The sequence below is a fragment of the Lytechinus pictus genome, chromosome 3, assembly GCF_037042905.1.
Source record: "Lytechinus pictus isolate F3 Inbred chromosome 3, Lp3.0, whole genome shotgun sequence".
Taxonomy (NCBI): Eukaryota; Metazoa; Echinodermata; class Echinoidea; order Temnopleuroida; family Toxopneustidae; genus Lytechinus; species Lytechinus pictus.
Genome location: NC_087247.1, coordinates 7334812 through 7355671, shown reverse-complemented (window position 1 = coordinate 7355671; position 20860 = coordinate 7334812). Strand labels below are relative to the sequence as shown.

The 20860-nt window shown below is 35.1% G+C and overlaps 1 protein-coding gene across 1 annotated transcript; it reads right to left on the bottom strand.

Moving 5' to 3' along the window:
* Window positions 1-2328: 2328 nt before the first annotated feature.
* Window positions 2329-20508, bottom strand: LOC129255964 (uncharacterized). Its single transcript, XM_064097927.1, has 11 exons — window positions 20491-20508; window positions 20390-20444; window positions 17147-17287; window positions 16354-16475; window positions 15768-15900; window positions 15051-15089; window positions 14201-14367; window positions 13266-13325; window positions 12504-12567; window positions 5008-5307; window positions 2329-4567 (listed from the first exon to the last, which is right to left on the bottom strand). Exons 1-11 carry the CDS (start codon window positions 20506-20508, stop codon window positions 4209-4211), a joined length of 1458 nt encoding a protein of 485 aa, XP_063953997.1. The 3' UTR covers window positions 2329-4208.
* Window positions 20509-20860: the final 352 nt, after the last annotated feature.

Genomic DNA, 20860 nt, shown 5'->3' with positions numbered 1-20860 from the left:
CGTACAATCATGTAAATCCATAAGGAGGGTCTATATCGATATTAACCAGGAAAAAAAATGTAGTACAGTACTATATGGGTCTTAAAGTTTAGCTAGATGTTTTGTAACATATCATCTTGTGCTTTCCAATTGAAAGTACAGTATGTTAAAGGATATTTCCACCACAAACAATGAAAGTTGATTTGAATAAAAGAGAAACAATCAATTAAGCGCAATGCTAAAAAAATCATCAAAATCGGATGTAAAATATGAAAGTTATGACATTTTAAAACTTTCACTCAATTTGCACAAAATAGTTAACTACACCCAGGTCGTGTGTATTTTATTCAAAATAATAATAATAATAATGATAACAATAATGATGATGATGATTATGATAATGATAATAACAATAATAATAATAATAATGATGATGAGGATGATAATGTTTCTATAGCGCCTTTTCTTGGAAAGGTACAAAGTTACCGATTGGTCTACATCCACTTCGTCTACAACCACTTCGTCCACTACCCTTTTGGTCTAACTGCCATTAAGCCTATTTACCATTTTGAGTAATTTTCAGTAAGGCTATATCAATTTCGTCTGATATCCCATTGGTTTTACCCACTTAGTCCATATGAACAAAATTTCATTTAACAGTAAAAAAAATAATAAGAAGAAATAGACAAAGTGAAAATTAGGCTAATTGGGGTATTAGGCTAAAATGGTAGAGAGCTTAACTGGAAATTAGTCAATATCGGAATTGGTCTCAACTGTACGTTCAATTCTATTTCGTTTTGTTTTATTCAAAATGCGTGTAAGTTACTTTGAGGTTTAAACTACAAGGCAATTCAATTCGATTTCAATTTGATAGTCTATGATATACTTAGAAACATTTTCTCCATTGGCTTTTGCATTGAGAATTAACAGAAAATTTCACACGACATAAGATACATCAATATAGTAAATTGATTAAGCATTAAACAGGATTAAACTCATTGAGAGGGGAAAGCTTTATAAAAGTAATGAAGATATAAAATAAAATAAATAGGCTGAATATATATGTATACAGTGTATGCAAATGTGCAATGCCGTGAAACATTTTCTTCGCTATGTTTTTTTCGTCGATGAATTACAGTGTACATTGTGAACAATACCTCTCGTAGAATAGCTCCAGTCATATTTATTCATTTTTGTTTCGCTTGCAAATGAGTCATTGATGCAGTTCGTAATTTTCTTTGTACTTTGTAAATAAACAAATCATGCGGTGCATGTAAAATGTTTGTGCTATTTTGAAATAATTTTTTGAAAGAACAATTACTTTGGCATTTATCAGTAGTCTTCATATTGTTGGTTGAAAAAATGCATAAACCTGACGAGTAGCAGAAAGGGGGAGCGGGTGTGTAAGTGGGTAAGGTGTGAGTGTCTGTGTGGGAGCAAGGGGTTCTTCCTGAAATGTTTCAGACATTTCTTGTACTAGATTTAAGATTATTTGTCAAATAAAATCTGTAATCCCCAGAAGCACCCCAAACAAAATAGTCTAGAACCAAGCCTGTATGCACTATCACTATCAGATAAAATGTTATCACGACGATGAATTGGCAGTACTCGGGGGAGAATGGGGGCGGGTGGGACAGGGCATATGGCATGGATAGAGCTCATAAAAGTCTTCAAAGAGCTGGGCTCATTGATCGCCGTCATTACGAGGTAGATTACTTTTTTTCATGTGCTTTATTGAATCAACATAATAAAAAACATAAACGACAAAATATCAATGATTTTAACAATAATAATAATAATATTCAACAACAAAAATAAACATGACATTAACGTAATGCATACAAAAAAGCAGCTTATATCCATGTAATACATATTACAACCTAATATAAGTGGTAGAATACTTGGTAATTACTCTCAATTCTTTTACAATTATCTACGCACAAAAATCGATTTAAAGCATTATAATAGTTTAATAATCCTTGCAGCATGAAACATACCTGAGTCCCAAGTGAATTGGTTCGATGCACTAGCGTACCTAAGGGGGGGGGGCAGACTGCCCCCCCCTGATGAGTCACAACTCATGCAGGGGACGTATCCCTGCCCCCCTGACGAGAACGTGAAGACCTTTTTTTTTTTTTTTTTTTTTTTTTTTCCTTGTCAAATTTTTTTGTGCTAAGAAAGAAATCCTTTATTTTTGGTTGAAGACTTTTTTTTTTTTTGCTTGTAAAAATTTTTCGCGGACGAAAAAATTAGCCCCCCTTCTGGAAAATCCTAGGTACGCCAGTGGTTCGATGCGACTCTTGATTCGGTCATGTTCACACAAAAAATAATGCAATTACAGAAGGCAAAGTGTGTCATAAACAAACATGATTTAATAACACCTTAAGCACTTTACATTCCTGTACAAGAACTGTTTCCAAAGCATGAGATAAAAATTCATATTGCAAAAATAGAATAACACATGGCATGGAATAAATGCATATTGCATTCATGAATTTTGATTGTCACTCTTAACATGTGAAAAACATTCTTAAGCACATTTTTGTTACCGGCTAGCATAAAACATGTAGATGTATGTACAATACTTTTCTATATAAAATATTAACAAAATCAATATGTTGGATTACATGTGGTATGTAAAAAATATTTACACGCATGAACTAAATATACAGAGTCGTATATAATTTATATCAAATTCTGCAAACTTAGAACCAATATAGTCTCATTTATATAGATGCATTTTATTATAAAAGAACTAATACTTGGGGGAAAAATCAGAGAAAGAGAAGAACAAGAACTAAACAAAGGCACACACTCTATATAGAAAACGCATACACACAAACACCCACCCACACACACACCCCAACTGGCTAAGGGGAAACACGGAAGAAACAGAACAAAAAATAACAAAACACACACACACAAACATAAAAATAAATACAAATATCTGTAGGTCAGTGCAAATGATCCTGCAGTATGTTCATTAAAATATATAATCAGTATTATGAAAAGGAAACTAGAGCGGAAGAAGAAGCTGATACCTGGGTGCACCGAAGAGATGAATTGTATAAGATGGGGTGAAATAGAAAACAAAAGGAATAGCATGATAAGGAAATTAAAAAGGATGAGGATTTGGCCGACTTTGTTAGGACATTAATAGGGACATTCTTATACGTTTTCTTTAAAAAGTTATGAAATATTCTTTCATTTTTTTATCTATTTATCAACGGTGACGAAGAGGTGTAACGTCCGGGAGGGACTGAGATAGGAAAAGTGGATAGAAATGGAGGTGAAATGGAAAGGCGAGAACGTGGAGGTTTGAAAGTATTCTTTTCGAATTGAACGTAGTCCTTAAAAGTACTGTAAACCAGAAGGAGTGGAAAGCCGAGTAGTAGGAAGACTTAAGCAGAAGGCTTGAGTAGTGAGAGAAGGCTGACTTGAGTCGGCGAATGGAGTAGTAGCAGGAGCAGGAAAGTAGATTAAAACTGTTTTTTTAGTAATTCTGAGACAGTTATGAAATACTTGTGGGGATTTATTTTTATTTTTTTGCTCATAAATTCCACCTCCACTGCTAAAGATTTTTGTACCATAGTTAAACCATAACTTTAGATCAGAGTTTGAATTGAATCAAATATATTTAAACCAGTGACAACTTTATACCATATTTTAAATTGAACCAGAGTTCTGACTAAAGGCCTTGGAGAAATTATTTCAATTATTTTGTTGTAATTATAGAGTAAATTACTCCTAATAAACAATAGAAATTGCAAAGAGGTTTATTTACCTAATTATTATAAAGAGCATTATGAAATCCAAATGTATAGCAAAACTTTCTAAGTAATGAAACTAATTAATTTCACTGGCCTAAAATATAAACTGAAAATAATATAATAGTTCTACATTACCCCCAAAAGGCAGTTCGACTCAATATGATTGATTGTGGAAAAATCCTCAGTCCAAATAACGTTATATATATATATAGTATTATACATGTGTCATATACACAGCAAAAAACTGTGGTGTTAACCGGTGTACATAGAGGACCACACCAATTATTTTACACCGGTATTAAATTGACAGTGTTAGTTTAACACCTCAGGGTGTGGTCCTCTATTAACACCAACTGGTGTCAGTTTTAACACCACAGTTTTTACAGTGGATAATGACATAGATATTCTCCTGGATACTGTTGAATAAAGAATAAAGACTTGTGAATGTTCCGGTTGACACTACACTTCCTCTCCCAAAGAAGTCAATGCTATGGAGAACAGAGTCTTCCCATCTTCCATGGCACTATCTGAGTATAACGACTCTAATCCCGAATCGGGTGATTCTGGCTGATTGCAGTTTATTGGTAGTTCCGAAGGAGGAGGGATATCCACAACTTTGCTGATACTGTCCATTCCCTTGTAAGGCATAGAATCGGCATAATACTGGCTCTCCAGGAGGAGTCTTCCATTGGCCAAGTTGTCATGGTGAACGGTGGCGGGTAGAATGGAAGGACTGGTGTATCTAGGGTAATCTGAAAGAATATTTCCATTCATCTCAGGGTTTGTATACCCGGATCCAGCCAGGGAATCATAGTCATCTGTAAATAAGGAATTCGATCAAGACAGCGGTTAGACCATAGAGATATATACTAAGAACGCAAACTAGTATATCTCTATGGGTTAAACCGACTATACAGTATGAAGGTCACACAACTATCGAATGTGACTGCAGCAAATTATCGCGATTTTCAGCAACGAAGTCTTTTCAAGGAGGTGAGAGGTGGTGTTGCTTTTGGTGTTGTAATGGCTTTCAAACAATATCAGAGCTACCTTCACTTAATTTTCTCTCATGGAAAGTGCTCACCATGTAGACCTCAAATAAAAGACAAACTACCTCGAAAAGCATAAACACTTTAATTTTGTTGAGCTTTTATCAGTCAATACAACTATCATCATCATCACAATCATTATCATCATCACCATGATCATCATCATAATCTTTTTCTTCAATTACAAGATGAGAAGCATCAGATCTTACTGTATTGAATATTCCTCCGATGAGGCACGGACGGGTCTTCACCATCCCCTTTAACCTTGGTCTCCTGGAACTCTTGAGAGGGAACTGTGCTTCTCCTCCAGGTGAGCAGAACAAAAACCAAGATCAGGACGACCAAGAGAACCCCACCTAGTGCTCCAGAGAGTGCTACCCACGAAAGACCCAGTCTTGTTGGGTCTTGAACACCGGTCGTTGATTGGACAGGAGTGTTCGGGGATGAGGTATTAGACGTCTTTGATGGTGCAGGAGAGGTCGTCGAGGAGGCAGGAACGGGCAAAGCTGCTGAGAGATTAATATTGAATAGGATGGTTGTGTTGTGTCAATGTTGAGCCAACATTAACAATGTCATCTTGGAAAACATATGGAAATTACAGAACTTGGTGGTCAGTTAGCGAAGACTAATTCTAGGTCTTACATCAGTCATTTAATTAACCTATAGGTATCCTGGTCATTTCTGATTCATACACGTTTGTAAAATCACAATTACACCAACACATATTGAGTCAAAAGTTGTTGTTTACTATTTGCTATACCTAAACCCGTCTCCCGGTAGGCTAAAGACAAGGGGGTGTTTCATGAAAGCATTGTCGGACGATTTATAAGACAGTTACTACAGTAACAGTTCTTCTCAGCCAATCAAAATCAGGGAAAGTTGTCCGATCTGACCACCTGTCAGACGACAAATGTTTGATGAAACGCTCCCCTTGAAACCCTTTGGTCACTTGGAAGAAAACCACTCAATTGGGTCCATTTCAGAACAAGACATAATGCAAGACTAAATTAACAGCAATCCAATCTCCCATGTATTTTTTTCCTAAAAATACTTATGCAGGTATCATAATTATGGAGACGGTTGTATATATCTAAGATTGATTTACAACAAAACCATATACAACAACTAGTAGGGGAGAGAGATAGGGTTCCCATGCACCCGAATGATATATTTTTTAACCTACATTTTTGTAATCCGTAAGATGTGTAGTGAATGAATTTTGATGTTCCCAAAACGAAATATTGTCCCATGGGGTTCAAATTCAAGATGGCGTCCAAAATGGCCGCCATATTCATGGGATTTGGTTTTTCGTACATAGATTCCGACACAAACATTCATTTGCCACAAAATTAGTGTCATATGAAAGATAAATAAATTTTCTACAAGTTGATACTATTCATGGGTGATGAAAAGCTAATTCAGCTGAGATTTTGATAAGAAAATTGCAATTTTGAGAATTTTTTCCAAAAAATAAAAAATTTGCGAAATACATGATTTACCATAAATCTAAAGAAAATAAAGGAATCGCCTAAAAAATTTCTAGAAAACTTTCCTAATATACAACTATTAAGCGGACGAAATTCCAAATTGATATCGGTCTTAGTCACAAACTTATAATGTCTCAAACTTGAAAATTCAATTTTCAGAAATTTAGCTTTTTTACTGCATATCGGAGACTTGGATACACTAATGTATATTGTCACATTTTCAACCAAGAAAATGGAGATAGGCCTTAATAAAATGCGAAATTATGTATTATTTTGTTGGTAGAATTAACTACAATCCCTTTATTCTTCGATTTAAAGTCGGTTGATATAGTTTTTGAAAGAATTAAGACTTTTGGCCAAAATTTGTATGTTTTTGGTAAAAAAAATGCACATGCACTATTATTGATCAGATTTATCATGAATGTTAGTAATAAATTCACAATCTCAACATTCGATATGAAAGAGGATGTATCAACGAGAATATTGGCAGGCTTCATGCCACCATAAGTATCTTCATTTACTTCAGATAAAAGGAAAATATGCTGAATGTATTAAGCGATTTTGCGCTTAAGTGATGCCAAAAAGCAACCTCAGTGTGGCAGTCGCACCCATGAAAACGATTGCAAAGTGATGAATGGTATGTCATTCAAATAATACAATAGCTTGGAACAGCCTCTCGCATCGATTGTGTTGGTATGACTAACACACCGTAATGTACAGTATGTAATGTGAATGGTAATAGAAATGTGATTCAGAAGGATGTAAAGGCAAAAAAGGTGTTTCTGTTACATTATATATAAATTTGTTTAATGAAGTCTCTTGGAAACAGTTATAAGATACACTTGCACTGCAGGTAATAGAGATAAAGTTCTTACACATCAATACACAACTCAAAGGAATATGTCGAAGCTACCCCCACTTTATCTGTATTTTTAATCTATGGCCTGTATTCCTAAATCATGTTTATCTTCGAACACAAAATTAGTGTCATATGAAAGATGAATACATTTTCTACAAGTTGATATTATTCATAGGTGATGAAAAGGTAATTCGGCTGAGATCTTAATAAGAAAAGTGCATTTTGAAATTGTTTCCCCCAAAAATGAAAATTTGCAAAATTCTTGATTTACCATATATCTAAGGAAAATGAAGGAATTGTCTTGAAACTTTCTAGAAAACTTTCCTATATAATAATATACAATTATTAAGAAATTGAGTTGTTTTTTTTACTGCATTTTACAGACTTAAATGTACTATATTGTCATTATCTTGACCACCCTTTTCAACACATTGATTAGTTTTTCTAACCTACGCCTTTTCAATCCTGGAGTCGTATACTGAATGAATTTATTTTGATCTTCTGAAAACTTGAATATTGTCCCTTGGCCGCCACCTTGACGGCCATCTGGATTCTGACAAAAAACTCTTAACAGAACTTTTCAATTCGACGTCATAGGAAAACAAATTACAAATGTTTTGAGGGCATTCTGATTATGAGAAATTAATTGAGTGGGTTATCTTTATTCTTTACGATTTGAATTAAACAATTCTGATTCATTGAAGTGCCAAAAATGACAAAAACCTCTGTTGACCAATGTAAAGAAGGGGAAGGTCTTTTTGGAACATTGAGATGTGTATGGTTGTGTTATTAATCTTTTTAATATTTTCAAAAGTAGAAAATGTGTTGACGAATCAGTACCACGGAAAAGGCCTCCTGTAAATTGCATTTTACAACTTGCAACAATTAACTTATATCATGTCAAAATGTAAGCTTTATGGTTCTTAGGGAGGACTTTGACAGACAGGCAGTCAATCTTAGAAGTCATTGGCAGGCTCATGTGCTAGATTTGGGCGATCTTTTTTAACTAAAACTTTGTGCCAATGTGATCTTGGAAGATATATTCCTGATCCAGAAGTTGTAAACTTTGGACTGGAAAAGCAAGAGATTTTTATTCTCTTTGAGAAAAAAAACCACGGAATTTTCTTGGTTGCCATCCGGGCAACCATGATGGCAGTTTTGGTTGCCAACGTCACCCCGGCAACCGCTAATTTCGAGCCCTGCTTTGGAGTGGGGATGGTGGATGGAATTTCCCTCACGTGTGATCTGTTCCTTCTCAAGATTCCTCCGCTCGGCTTTGATACTTCGTAAGACCTGGGTTCCTCACAGACTTTGGATGCTTTAGCTGGTATCCAAGTGTGTTATCTTGGATGTATAACTCTCACTGGCTGTCCTACATGCAGAGGTGGTAGATTAGAACTTGCATGTCGATAATGCACTTCTTCACCTTGTCTTGCCTATTCAAGAGAAAATCAGTGGTAGTAGAATCTCTCGAGAAATAGTGACTTGATAATGTGGTTCTGATGGGTCTACCAAATAACATTTCTGCTGGTGATCTCAAGTTACTTTCGACTGGTGTTGCTCTCAGGTTCATCATTGCTAGTTGACTGTCTTGGCCAGTCTGAGAACATTTTGTCAAATGATTCTTGACTGTACGAACCATCCTCCGAGCTAATCCGTTTGATCTTGGATAGTGTGGAGAAGAAGTAATGTGCTTGATATTCCACTTCTTTTCTTCTGCTGCCTTGCTTGATGTTTCTGGCATGTTTCACTCTGCTTTATCAACTGGTCGATTTCCTCGTTGGTGTTTGACAAGAACTCTGTCTCACGAGCAAGTCGTCTGGTACTTTCGATTCCCATGTGTCCTAGGTGAAGCTGTCCAAGGATATCATTCCTCAGTGACTTCGGTACGATGACTTGACTTCCCGTGAAGAGTACTCCATGTGATAATCCGATGTTATCTCTATACGACCAATACTGCCTAAGGGATTTCAATAACTCTTGGATTGTTTCAGGCCAACTCAGGCCAAATCTGCCATAATGATCTGGGAATTGGATCACTAGCCGTTTCTCTCTGAAGTTCTGTCCTCTTGTGTTTTCCGAAGAGTAACAAGTCGATCGCATATGCGAATCTTTTTCCTCAGAGCAGATGGATTTAACTCTGACACCTAACGGTACATCGCTTGCTTCCTTGGGATTAGGAAGTCGACTCCACGAATCGGAAAGAATCATGTCGTTTCCAGGTCGGTAATTGATTTGACACCTGTTTCCTTGGACTTTGATTATAAGCGATCGCTGTAGATGCGGCGTTGCACTTGTAAAGAGTTTTTTTTTCCATATAATTTCCAGTGGTCTGTGATTGATTATGACTGTGAATTCTTTCGCGAACAGATATTATAGCAGCGTTTGATACCAAACATTAGGACTAAGATTTCCCTCTATGTTTGAGTAGTTGGAATGTGCAGTGGAAAGACTTTGGATGCAAACGCAACAGGTTACGTTCCTGAAGCAGGCATGCTCCTAGATCTTTCATTGATGTATCTATCTCGACAGTTCTCTCTCTCTCTGGGTCATAGAACTGTAGACATGCACCTGATGATACTGCACATTTCAGGCTGTTCAAGGAATGTTCATGATCATTGTCCCAGATAAACGGTACTTCCTTGTGGAGAAGTTATCGAAGTGGTGCTGACTTTTCCCACAAATTAGGAACATATGCTGCTAGGTATTTGAACAATACTAGGCATTTCTGAACATCCTCTTTGTCCTTGGGTAATAGTACTTGGGTAATGTGTTGGCTTCTACCTTGCTAGGATCTGGGTAGATATCTGATCTAGTGCACTTGGAGCCAAAGAAGTTGATAGCTTCTTTCTTGATTGTGCATTTGGAGCTAGTGAACACTGAGTCTTCTTGCTTTGCCGTCTCCATGAACAAGTACATATTCTTGTTGTGTTCCACGTTGATCTTGATCTTGTCCTTCAATTAGTGTGCTGCACTTGCGTGGTGCGTCTATGGTGGGTTTAGCGTTGTCCTTGACATGAAGCATCGCTTTTCCTTTGAAACTACCAATTAAATAGCATCGAATTGATCTGGAAATGCTTGTTCGAGATCCTTATCACTCGTGATAGGTGTTTGTTTAGGTTTAGGGTTAGGTGTAGGTGTGTCATAATTGTACATCGAGTGAATTGTGATAATTACAAGGATAGCTGAAACCTTGACATCTGGTACATAGAATGTCTGTGTTGACCATTTCGGACTGTAACATTTTATGTCAAGTGTACCTTTACATTTAATTGGAATCTCACCATAAGCTTCAACTTTTACTGGTGTTTGTTTCACTAATGATTCCCACTTTGAACTTTATATTTCCTTGGCGTACGTACTATGATAGTCTTAGTACTTGCACGTGAGTCAACTCTTAGGTAGAGCTTATGTTGACCGACTCTGTGGGCATATGTAAATGTTAGCAAATGCTACTGTACCTTCTGAATTTACAACTGTGTGTGGCCCATTGGTGTGTATTGTGTCAAATTATGCAAAGTTGGATAGACTGCTATGTCTTTAGACTGATAATGATCATGATCTGTGATAATATCGTGTGCTGTGTCCATTTCGCTGATTGGTTAGTTCTTTCGACATTTTGATTTTGATCGTGATTTCTTTTGTTTTGGTAAACGATCATCAGATATCATGTCAGATCTTCGGTCATCTGAACTAAGTTATGGTTTAGGAATACAGGCCATAGATTAAAAATACAGATAAAGTGGGGATAGCTTCGACATATTCCTTTGAGTTGTGTATTGATGTGTAAGAACTTCATCTCTATTACCTGCAGTGCAAGTGTATCTTATAACTGTTTCCAAGAGACTTCATTAAATAAATTTATATATTATGTAACAGAAACACCTTTTTTGCCTTTACATCCTTCTGAATCACATTTCTATTACCATTCACATTACATACTGTACATTACGGTGTGTTAGTCATACCAACACAATCGATGCGAGAGGCTGATCCAAGCTATTGTATTATTTGAATGGCATACCATTCATCACTTTGCAATAGTTTTCATGGGTGTGACTGCCACACAGAGGTTGCTTTTTGGCCTCACTTTAGCGCAAAATCGCTTAATACATTCAGCATATTTTCCTTCTTTCTAAAGCAAATGAAGATACTCATGGTGGCATGAAGCCTGCCAATATTCTCGTTGATACATCCTCTTTCATATCGAATGTTGAGAGTGTGCATTTATTACTGATATTCATAATAAATCTGATAAATAACAGTGCATGTGCATTTTTTTTTACCAAAAACATACAAATTTTGGCCAAAAGTCTTAATTCTTTCAAAAACTAAATCAACCGACTTTATATTGTAGAATAAAGGGATTGTAGTAAATTCTAACAACAAAATAATAGATAATTTCGCATTTTATTAAGGCCTATCTCCATTTTCTGGGTTGGAAAATGTGACAATATATATTAGTGTATCCAAGTCTCCGATATGCAGTAAAAAAACTAAATTTCTGAAAATTGAATTTTCAAGTTTGAGACATTATAAGTTTGTGACTAAGACCGATATCAATTAGGAATTTCGTCCACTTAATAGTTGTATATCAGGAAAGTTTTCTAGAAATTTTTGAGGCGATTCCTTTTTTTTTCATTAGCTTTATGGTAAATCATGTATTTCGCAAATTTTCAATTTTTTGGAAAAAATTCTCAAAATTGCACTTTTCTTATCAAAATCTCAGCCGAATTAGCTTTTCATCACCCATGAATAGTATCAACTTGTAGAAAATTTATTTATCTTTCATATGACACTAATTTTGTGGCAAATGAATGTTTGTGTCGGAATCTATGTACGAAAAACCAAATCCCATGAATATGGCGGCCATTTTGGACGCCATCTTGAATTTGAACCCCATGGGACAATATTTCGTTTTGGGAACATAAAAATTCATTCACTACACATCTTACGGATTACAAAAATGTAGGTTAAAAAAATATATCATTCGGATGCATGGGAACCCTATCTCCCTACCAGACTAAACCATCTATAGGCAATTTAGGTATTAAGAGCATTAACCAGTAAACCATGACAATTGACCAGCAAAGCTAGGTTTTTATGATAAGCCTAGTGCTAATGCATAGTGAGGGTCGCAACAAAGATCGCAATTTCAGCAACTACAACTTTTTATGACTTAACAAATCAAAGATTTCCATGACAATCTAGCATTCTTTTTAAAATACCTTTCCTTTTAGTTCTTTTTTTTTCTCGTCTCCGTCTTTTCATGTTTTTTTTTAATCATTGAAAATTCACCAACAGCAATTCCCCTTAGCACCCCTCCCTGTAGCAAAGTCCTTTGGAAAAAAAACCTCACCTTTGATGTTCGTCACATTTCTGGATTCATACCTAGCACAATCCTCACAATCTTCAATCATAATCTGTGGTGTTATTAAACAAAAATAGTTATTTTCTTTAAAACTGAATAATTATAAACATAAAGAAAACATATGAATATAATTTTCTTTTTACGACCAAGCTGAAATTTAAACACCGACAAAAGAATCGGTGACGTAAACTACAATATTAGGTACAGCTCGCAATTGCTCAATAGCTGGTTAAGTGATGGAGGAATATAACCCCTCTGGAAAAAAAAGCACCAACAAATACAGAATTTTAACAAATCAATGTGGCGCTTAATTTCTCTAACTCTCTCTCATTAAGAAAAGCTCCTCTTAGATAAAAAAAAAAATACGGGTCTGTGACTTTCCACATTCTATATTCCAAGGATTTAAAATAAATCCAGATCGGCTTTGAATAGTGATTAGCCGAATATTAGATTTAGATTTAAACCTCGTTGATTTGAATATAAATCTAAAAGATTTGAATTTAAATCTTTTAAGATTTAAAAGTTAATCCTTTAGATTTAAAATAAATTCAAAATTCGGCTGGTCACTATTATCTGGATTTATTTTAAATCCTTGGAATTTAGAGTGCATGATTACAATTGGTTAGATTAATCACAACTATTTGTAGGACAGAGCACGTAGCCCTCATTAAGACACACAGACTGAGAAATGAACATGCAAATAACAAATAAAATGACGTACTTTATCATAAATGTCTAATGAAAACTTACAAATGCTCTATAGGTTCCTTCAGGCACATTTTGAAAAGAAGCATGCGGTTGGCCATTCCCCTAAATCAATCAATTAAAAGAGAAAGACAGAAACGATTTTTAATGAATATTAAATAAATACAAAATATCGGTTGCACTGTGCTCATATTTAACGACAGAAATCATTGAAATAAAAATGTAATTTTGTCTTACATGGAGATTTAATTGAGTTGGATATATGGCCTTTAAATTCCAGACTTGAAAATGGATCAGAAATTGAGATTGTCGGTATTATACAGCAATATATATTTTTTTTTTTTACAATAATTCATGCAATTCAGTAAATATGAATATCATTTCGCTAAATCAATGAAATTCGGATAGGGACCAGAAGTCTTGTAAAGAAACAATTAAATTATTATTTTTTAAATGTATATTCAAGATTGTTGAAACATGGCAAAACAAATAATTAATATGATATTAATCCAATGCGCAAATATGTACGGAAATATTTAGGGTTACAGCCCTGAAACTAATAAGCCAAATAGCCTGGTTTTGGCTTGCTATGAATGACAATACGATTGATTTTTAAAGATACCTTTATACAGCAGTTTTTAGGCTATCAAAATGGTCTTATAAGGGGCCATGGACCGCATCACACCCTTGCCTCGTACACTCTAAATACAAATCAGTCCAAAATGACTAGTTAATACAGGGTCAGCTGGGTGTAAATGTTATTCTAGTCATATTTGACTATTTTCTAGTCGTATTTTACTAGAATAGAGTTATATCTGACTAGAATATAATTATGTCAGAAATGTGACTATCAGTGATTGTCATATCAGTTGCACTCAGCTGACTACTGGTCTAGTCAATTTGACTGATTTGTTTTAAGACTGCAATTCGAGCAGAAATATAAATTCCAATTACAAATTATGATATTGAAGCCTACTCACCGACAAAGTAACTATTTCTTCAAAATATATTTCCCATTCATTTACATTCTGGATGCCGACTAAAAAATCTGTATATCCACTATTGCTATCAGGCGAAAAGGTCACTATTACATTGCCAGAGCTGTCCTGATATACACCAAGATCATATTGCGATGGTATGGAATTACCTGCATAAAAATAAGATCATCAAAGCAAGTTCCGAGTAAAGTCCCTACTGTAATTTTAAAACCCTACTTAAAAAAAGAATTACTGTAGAAACTATGTTTTTCTTATGAATTTTGAAAAACGAAATCTAAAATGAGGTAATATGTTTATCTATTTATTTGGTATATTTTAAACAGGGTAGCCCCATCATTAGTAAATACTGTTTTACTTTGGGGCTCTGTATAACATGAAACATAACAAAATGCAAGCATACAATACAAAGGGTAAAATACATAATCATAAACAAGATGGAATTTTTAAGTTAAAAGACTCTGGAACATTACTATAACCAAATATATCTCTCGTGAACGTAAACTCAGGTTTAAAGTTGTGGTTTAAGTATGGAAAGCCAATTGTTACATAAATCGCTAACAGTAGAGATGTCATATTTCAGCTCATTTTACTCTCAAATCATTCATAATTGTCTAGGAAGGATAAAAAGATGATTGTCTTCACCATCGATGAATCAGGAAAGAGCACAGTAAACATAAGAAACATGCAACTTAATAAAAAATTTGACACTTTTGGCTTCCCATAATTTTAGCACAGAGTTAGACCATGGTCTAAGTTAAAACTGACTTCAGAATACGGGCCTTTATGTATATTAGGGATAAGATAATTGGCAAGACACTAATGAGAAACTTACCAGAGGTGCAAGCATGTATGTCCGGTTCATCTTTGCAACCTGTTGAAGAAATAGTATAAATTTGTTAGAATCCTGTGTGCAAGAATGGGATGTAGCATACTCTTGGTATTCTTATAACATGTCTAATTTATATACATCGACCTAATATTATTAGGTCGATTCCAGTGTTATGGGGATGAAAGTCAGTGATTTTTTTTTTAAATACTGATATCAACATGGAGCTGAAAAGATCTGATTCAGCTTCATTTGACCGTTGTATACATGACCCTAGGAAGTGGGGGTGTTGGGTTGCTGTGTGTGTTATACATATAGGCAGCATCCCAGACAATCAAGTAGGTATGCTGAATTTAATCAAACTCACCTTAATTTTGTAGTGAAAACCATTTTTTTTCTTTTGCTTGTCAATATTTTCCTAGACCCAAAATTCCAAAACCCAATTCACCTTTATTTTGTAGTAGTGCAACCTTTTTTTAAAACCAGTTGTAGTTGATTAAACCAATTTAAACCAGTTTCCCAGGGGCGGATCTAGCTTTTATACAAGGGGGAAGGGGTTTGACCGAGCAAAAAAAAAAGTTTCAGTATGAAATGAAGGTCATTACTTTATTTTTTACTTGGCAGCCCAAGGGGGGGGGGGTATTAAACCCCTATAGACCCGCCACTGGTTTCACCTATAAAAAATCGTTCCCAGGTCCTTTGCTCTGATATTTGTATACTTACTAGGGAGTGTTGCCTCAATTCTCATTTCATTTGGATTGCCAATCAGATTGCCTGGAAGGCTCCGTACGACGAGGGTGTAATCTGAACCGGGCCTCGCAAAATCTCCATACTGACATGTCAATGACATATTGAACTAAATGATTGAAAACAGAAATACAAGCGGTAAATCACTGTTACAAAATTAAATATTTACAATCTAGCTGTGATTTATAGTAGCATTTTTCCAAACAACAGACGTTGTACAAGGGCGGGGGGGGGGGGGGGAGTTCCATCTCCCTGTGAGACATTTAGAAATCCTCGATTTTAAAATCGCATCTTTAAAATGTAAAACACATTTTCATTGTAAAGTGTGTACCAAATAATAATATTTTTGTTGATAAATCAATTAAGTTATTTATTCATTTATTTCTTTATTTGTTTACTCATTTATTTCATTATATTTATTTATCTATTCGTGTATTATTAGTTTGAATATAATTATACAATGTAAGAACATAGTAAGCAACAGCTGATTTACATCATATTCATAATTATATACACCTGTACGAACATGCTAACATGAAATACTAACATACTGTATACTTACAAGTGTTTCATTCACTAATAGTGTTCTGTTGAAATCTATTCTGACGCAGAAAGTTTCCGCGACACAATCATTTGCAGTACACCGGACCTGAACTTCATATCCAGTCAGAAGATGGTTGTTTTCTGTAAAAAAACAAAAATAAGGTTCCTGGTTGTTTAATATACTGAAATTAATGATACACTCTTTTGCCATAAATTTTTGCCCCAATTGACACAATATATATTTTTGGGACATAGTGTAGAATCTGCCCTGTTCTTCCTGTCATTCGCCTCAGCGATCCTTTTAAAATGCCCCTGAGCAAACATCTTTTGAAAATCATTATACACTTTAGCAATCCTGAAGATTACACGTATTCAACTGGGAGGAACTGTTGTGAACTATCATGATTTAACCCAAAAAAATAGAAAGTGGAGAGCCTAACATTGAATTATTCATACTTTTTAACAAAGCCATCGATCGAAGCGTGATTACGAATTTTCTAATAACATCAATTCAATTCAATATCTATTTAATTCCATAAAACATACATATATCATACAATTGCATGAACGCTTAATTTAAATCGACCAATTGAAAAATAAAACACAATATAAAATATAAGATTAAAAAAGAACACATCAGTATTTGGAATAGGGTGATCATAAAACAAAAACAAATGAAATTGTCTAGATGACCACCCTTAAAATAATAATTAAAATATAATGCATTTTGCATTGATGGTTTAAAAGTGTCGTCAAAATCGGGATATTTCTGGTGCAGATATTATCTGAAGGCACTGGACTGTACCATTTACCTGTAGGTGAGGTCCATTGTGGGATCATTTCCAGGTATCTCTGTCCATCTGCTGCTATGTAGGAAGAAGAGTCTAACCTGGCCCCATCGGGGGCACCCGGTGCCTCACGCCTACGCTCATTGTAGTTATACGGGCAACTTCCTGACCAAAACAAAAAGAAAGTTATGATTGTTAGAAATGATTATTAGAAATGCTCTATCAAAAATGATGCGAACGCAAACTTAAAATCAAATTTTACAAAAAAAAAACAAATATAGGGCCTACAAACGAAACAAGCACTAAACGCGTTGTATATTTGCCCATATGCACCCAAAAGAAAAATAGTATTAATTAGAACACGTTCGAATACAAAAGGTTCGTCAATATGAGAACCAATAGGATTTGAATTCAAACCCAACTATTCAACTGCCAGTTCAACCATCATTGCTATCATTATTAAGGACGGGCAGATAGACGTGGCTTAATTACTATTTCCCTTTTTACTTACTTTAATCTTACACTAATGATACAGGGTTTCAATTAAAAAGATAATAAATCAGAGAAAGAAATATTTGTGAAGGCCTCACGAGAATCCACCAAAGAATAAGAAAGAGTTATGAGTTTTAAGTTTGTAATTATTTTGTGACGTCATAGACAAGCAGATGGGTGTTTCATTAAGATGTTCGTAAGTGAAGAGCGACTTTAAGAACGACTGGTTAACCTTTCTTACGCGCTAAAATCATCAATGAACATTTAATGGTGATTATCATTCACCACAAGAAAGGATCACCAGTCGTTCTTAAAGTCACTCTTAACTTATATGAACAGCTTTATGAAACGGCCCCCAGTGTCCCAGACATGTAATATGAATTCAATAAACTTTCATTTCCATTTGCTAATGATGACTGAAAATGGCAATTTATGGAATTTATATTCACATGACACCTACGAGAGATGCTCGCACGTGGCGTCACAAAATAATAATAAAAAAATCATATCTCCGTTAATATTTGATGGATTTTGCCAAAACTTTACCAATATGTTTTTATTAAAACCAACTTTCCGTCCGGTTGAACTTACCGGTCATGCATGACGAGAAAACATGGAAAATGTGATATCTCGTATCATGTGTTCAAGGCTACATTCATCATCTTTCATTACATTGAAGAGATCAAATTACCATATCCTGTTTTTTTTTTTGCACTTTATCTTGAAGGAAGAAGAAACAACCGCACACCGTAGGCCTATACATTCCTCTGACACACCTCTGTATAAGCACATTCGCTAATTCACCCACGCCCCTCCCTCCCGCGCACACACACACACACACACACACACACTTTCCTCACGAAGAAATACACACACTAGGTCCTTGACTCCTATTCATAAAATATATTTTAGATATTGGGAGGCTATAAAACTTTTTTCCCTTCATATTAATAAAAAAACCTATTTATTATGTTTACTAATTAAAATTTCCGCAAAGGACTTCCTGATCTCAAGTTGTCATTAAAGACCAACACCTGAAGTAGTCACTTTTGCACACCTTGAAATAACTTTTTACGGTTAGTTATCAAGTTACTACCAGCATATACCAGCCTGGCATAACAACTGAGCTTGTATCAATTCTGGACAACAGGAGACGGATCCCAAAACTTCCCCTCTGAACTTTTAAGAATGAATAAAATTTAATGAATGCATCGTTACTTTGTACTTAAAGGGATCGTTTAACTTTGTGAGCAGCTGATTTATAAAATTCTCAAACTGAGACAAAACATGTGTATGAGTGCATGTATTTGTCCTCAAAAACCCTGAAACAAACCACAATATAGAATGAAAAACTCTAATTTAGATACAAGTAGCAATTTATTATAGCTTGATTTTGAGAACCGTCTAGTAGACAGGTTAAGCTTATGACCAGTTTACTCCAATTCAAAAAGTCCGTTGGCTATTTTGACTGCCTTCTGTTGTGTGTATCTCCTATTTACACACACACACGCTATTAGCTGCACTGAACATTCAGTGTATACCTAGTACACACTGTATGTAGGCCATGCTGTGTTCATCTAGAGTTCGTGTGTTGTGGTGGCACAGGTTCACTGTATACACATAGTCATTGAAACCAACTCCCAATTATTTTCAAACTTTGGTTTACATCTTTAAGGTTTTAAAATTGATCCTGTGGATATAATACTTTGAAACTTTTGGGATGGTATTTTTACACTATAAGCCTAATGTTAAGCCCATTTTCAAGAACCAAAATGAGAATTTTCTAAATCAGAACAGAACAAAGTGAAATGATCACTTTAAGACATCGATACATGATAAAAAAAATTGAGCTAGGCTGAGGTTATCGCAATGGCATGGCCTACTCACATTTTGTTTTCCCGGAGCGCAAGAAGCGAAAAAAAAAATCGAAGAAACTATATATAGAAAGCGAGGGAGGGGAAACAACCCATTCTTTTAAAGGAAATGGAAGGATTTTGTGCACATTTTTTTGTGAATTTTGTGAAAATTTTCAGAAAAAAGGTTATTTAAGAAAAAAGCATTTTACAAATTGACAGAAAGGCCCCGCGTTTAAACAACATTTTTTTTATTAACGGCAATGCCAGTTTATATCATATCAAAATCATATCTTCGGAGGTGGCGCCATGATATTTTAATGGTTAATTTCCAATTGGTCTAATGCCAATTCGTCTAATTACCAACTTGCCTATTATCATTTAGTCTATCATAAATTCGTCCACTCTCTACATGGTATAATTGCCATTTCGTCCACTCATCTTTTCGTATAATAACCAGTTGGTCCAATGGCCATTTAGTCCATAAACCATTTGGTCTAATTGGATAAGTTTTAATTAGACGAAATGGTCATAGACGAACTGGTGATTAGACGAAGTGATGATTGGACCAAATGGTTTTTAGACGAAATGTTGATGGACGGAATGGCATTCGACTAAATGAAGGTAGACCATGTGATGAGTGGACGAGTTGGCAATAGACAAATCGGCAGTTTACCATTTTAATATGTAAATTGTCCGGCTCTATCAAATTTGTTTGTTCTCATCCAACTTGGTCTAATCTTTAGGTTGGTTCAATCGATCGTAGAAATCAGGACCAGGATCAATCGTTGGGCTATGTGTAACGAGGGCCAGGCTCAGATTTGCTTCAAAATTTTATTGCAGAGCATGCTTCCTCTTTCTTCTCACCTGACGTTCGTTAAGATTAATAAAATATGATTCTTAAATTTTTGGATCGACTTACCTTTTATGGTGATATGACACGGTGGTAAAGATATACCCGACGCTTCAGATGCATCCTGCAAAAAAAGAGAGAAAAACAAATTAAATGATTAAATTACCCACCTGCGGGAAGGATATCATTATCTCATTCTCAAGTAATCAGATTGACATGAAAAAGCGTCTGTAGTTGATTTTAATTTCGCTAAAAATCAATTTGACACCGTTTCAGCGAGAGGAGTATACGAATTAAACTTATTTGAAAGGTTGTAGTGATTAGGTTTAGCTAATCATTTTCAAACACGACCACTCACGAATCCACTTTCGTAAAAAAAAATACATTGAAAATTATGACAATCTTTAACACAAATCCATGATTCTCAGGAAATCAAAGGGAGGGGGTCATGGTGACTGGGATGGGTAGCGGGAGGGGGGGGGGTGTCCGTTGAACACGGTCGAATAGTTTAAAAAAGCAAGCACTCCGAATATAATAAGA

Excerpts from the sequence above, each read along its gene's own strand:
- LOC129255964 (XM_064097927.1), bottom strand. Across the intron at positions 16,476-17,146 it reads ACAATGGACCTCACCTACAG|AAAACAACCATCTTCTGACT; the intron begins GTAAATGGTACA and ends GTTTTTTTACAG. Across the intron at positions 15,090-15,767 it reads AATTGAGGCAACACTCCCTA|GTTGCAAAGATGAACCGGAC; the intron begins GTAAGTATACAA and ends TTTCTTCAACAG.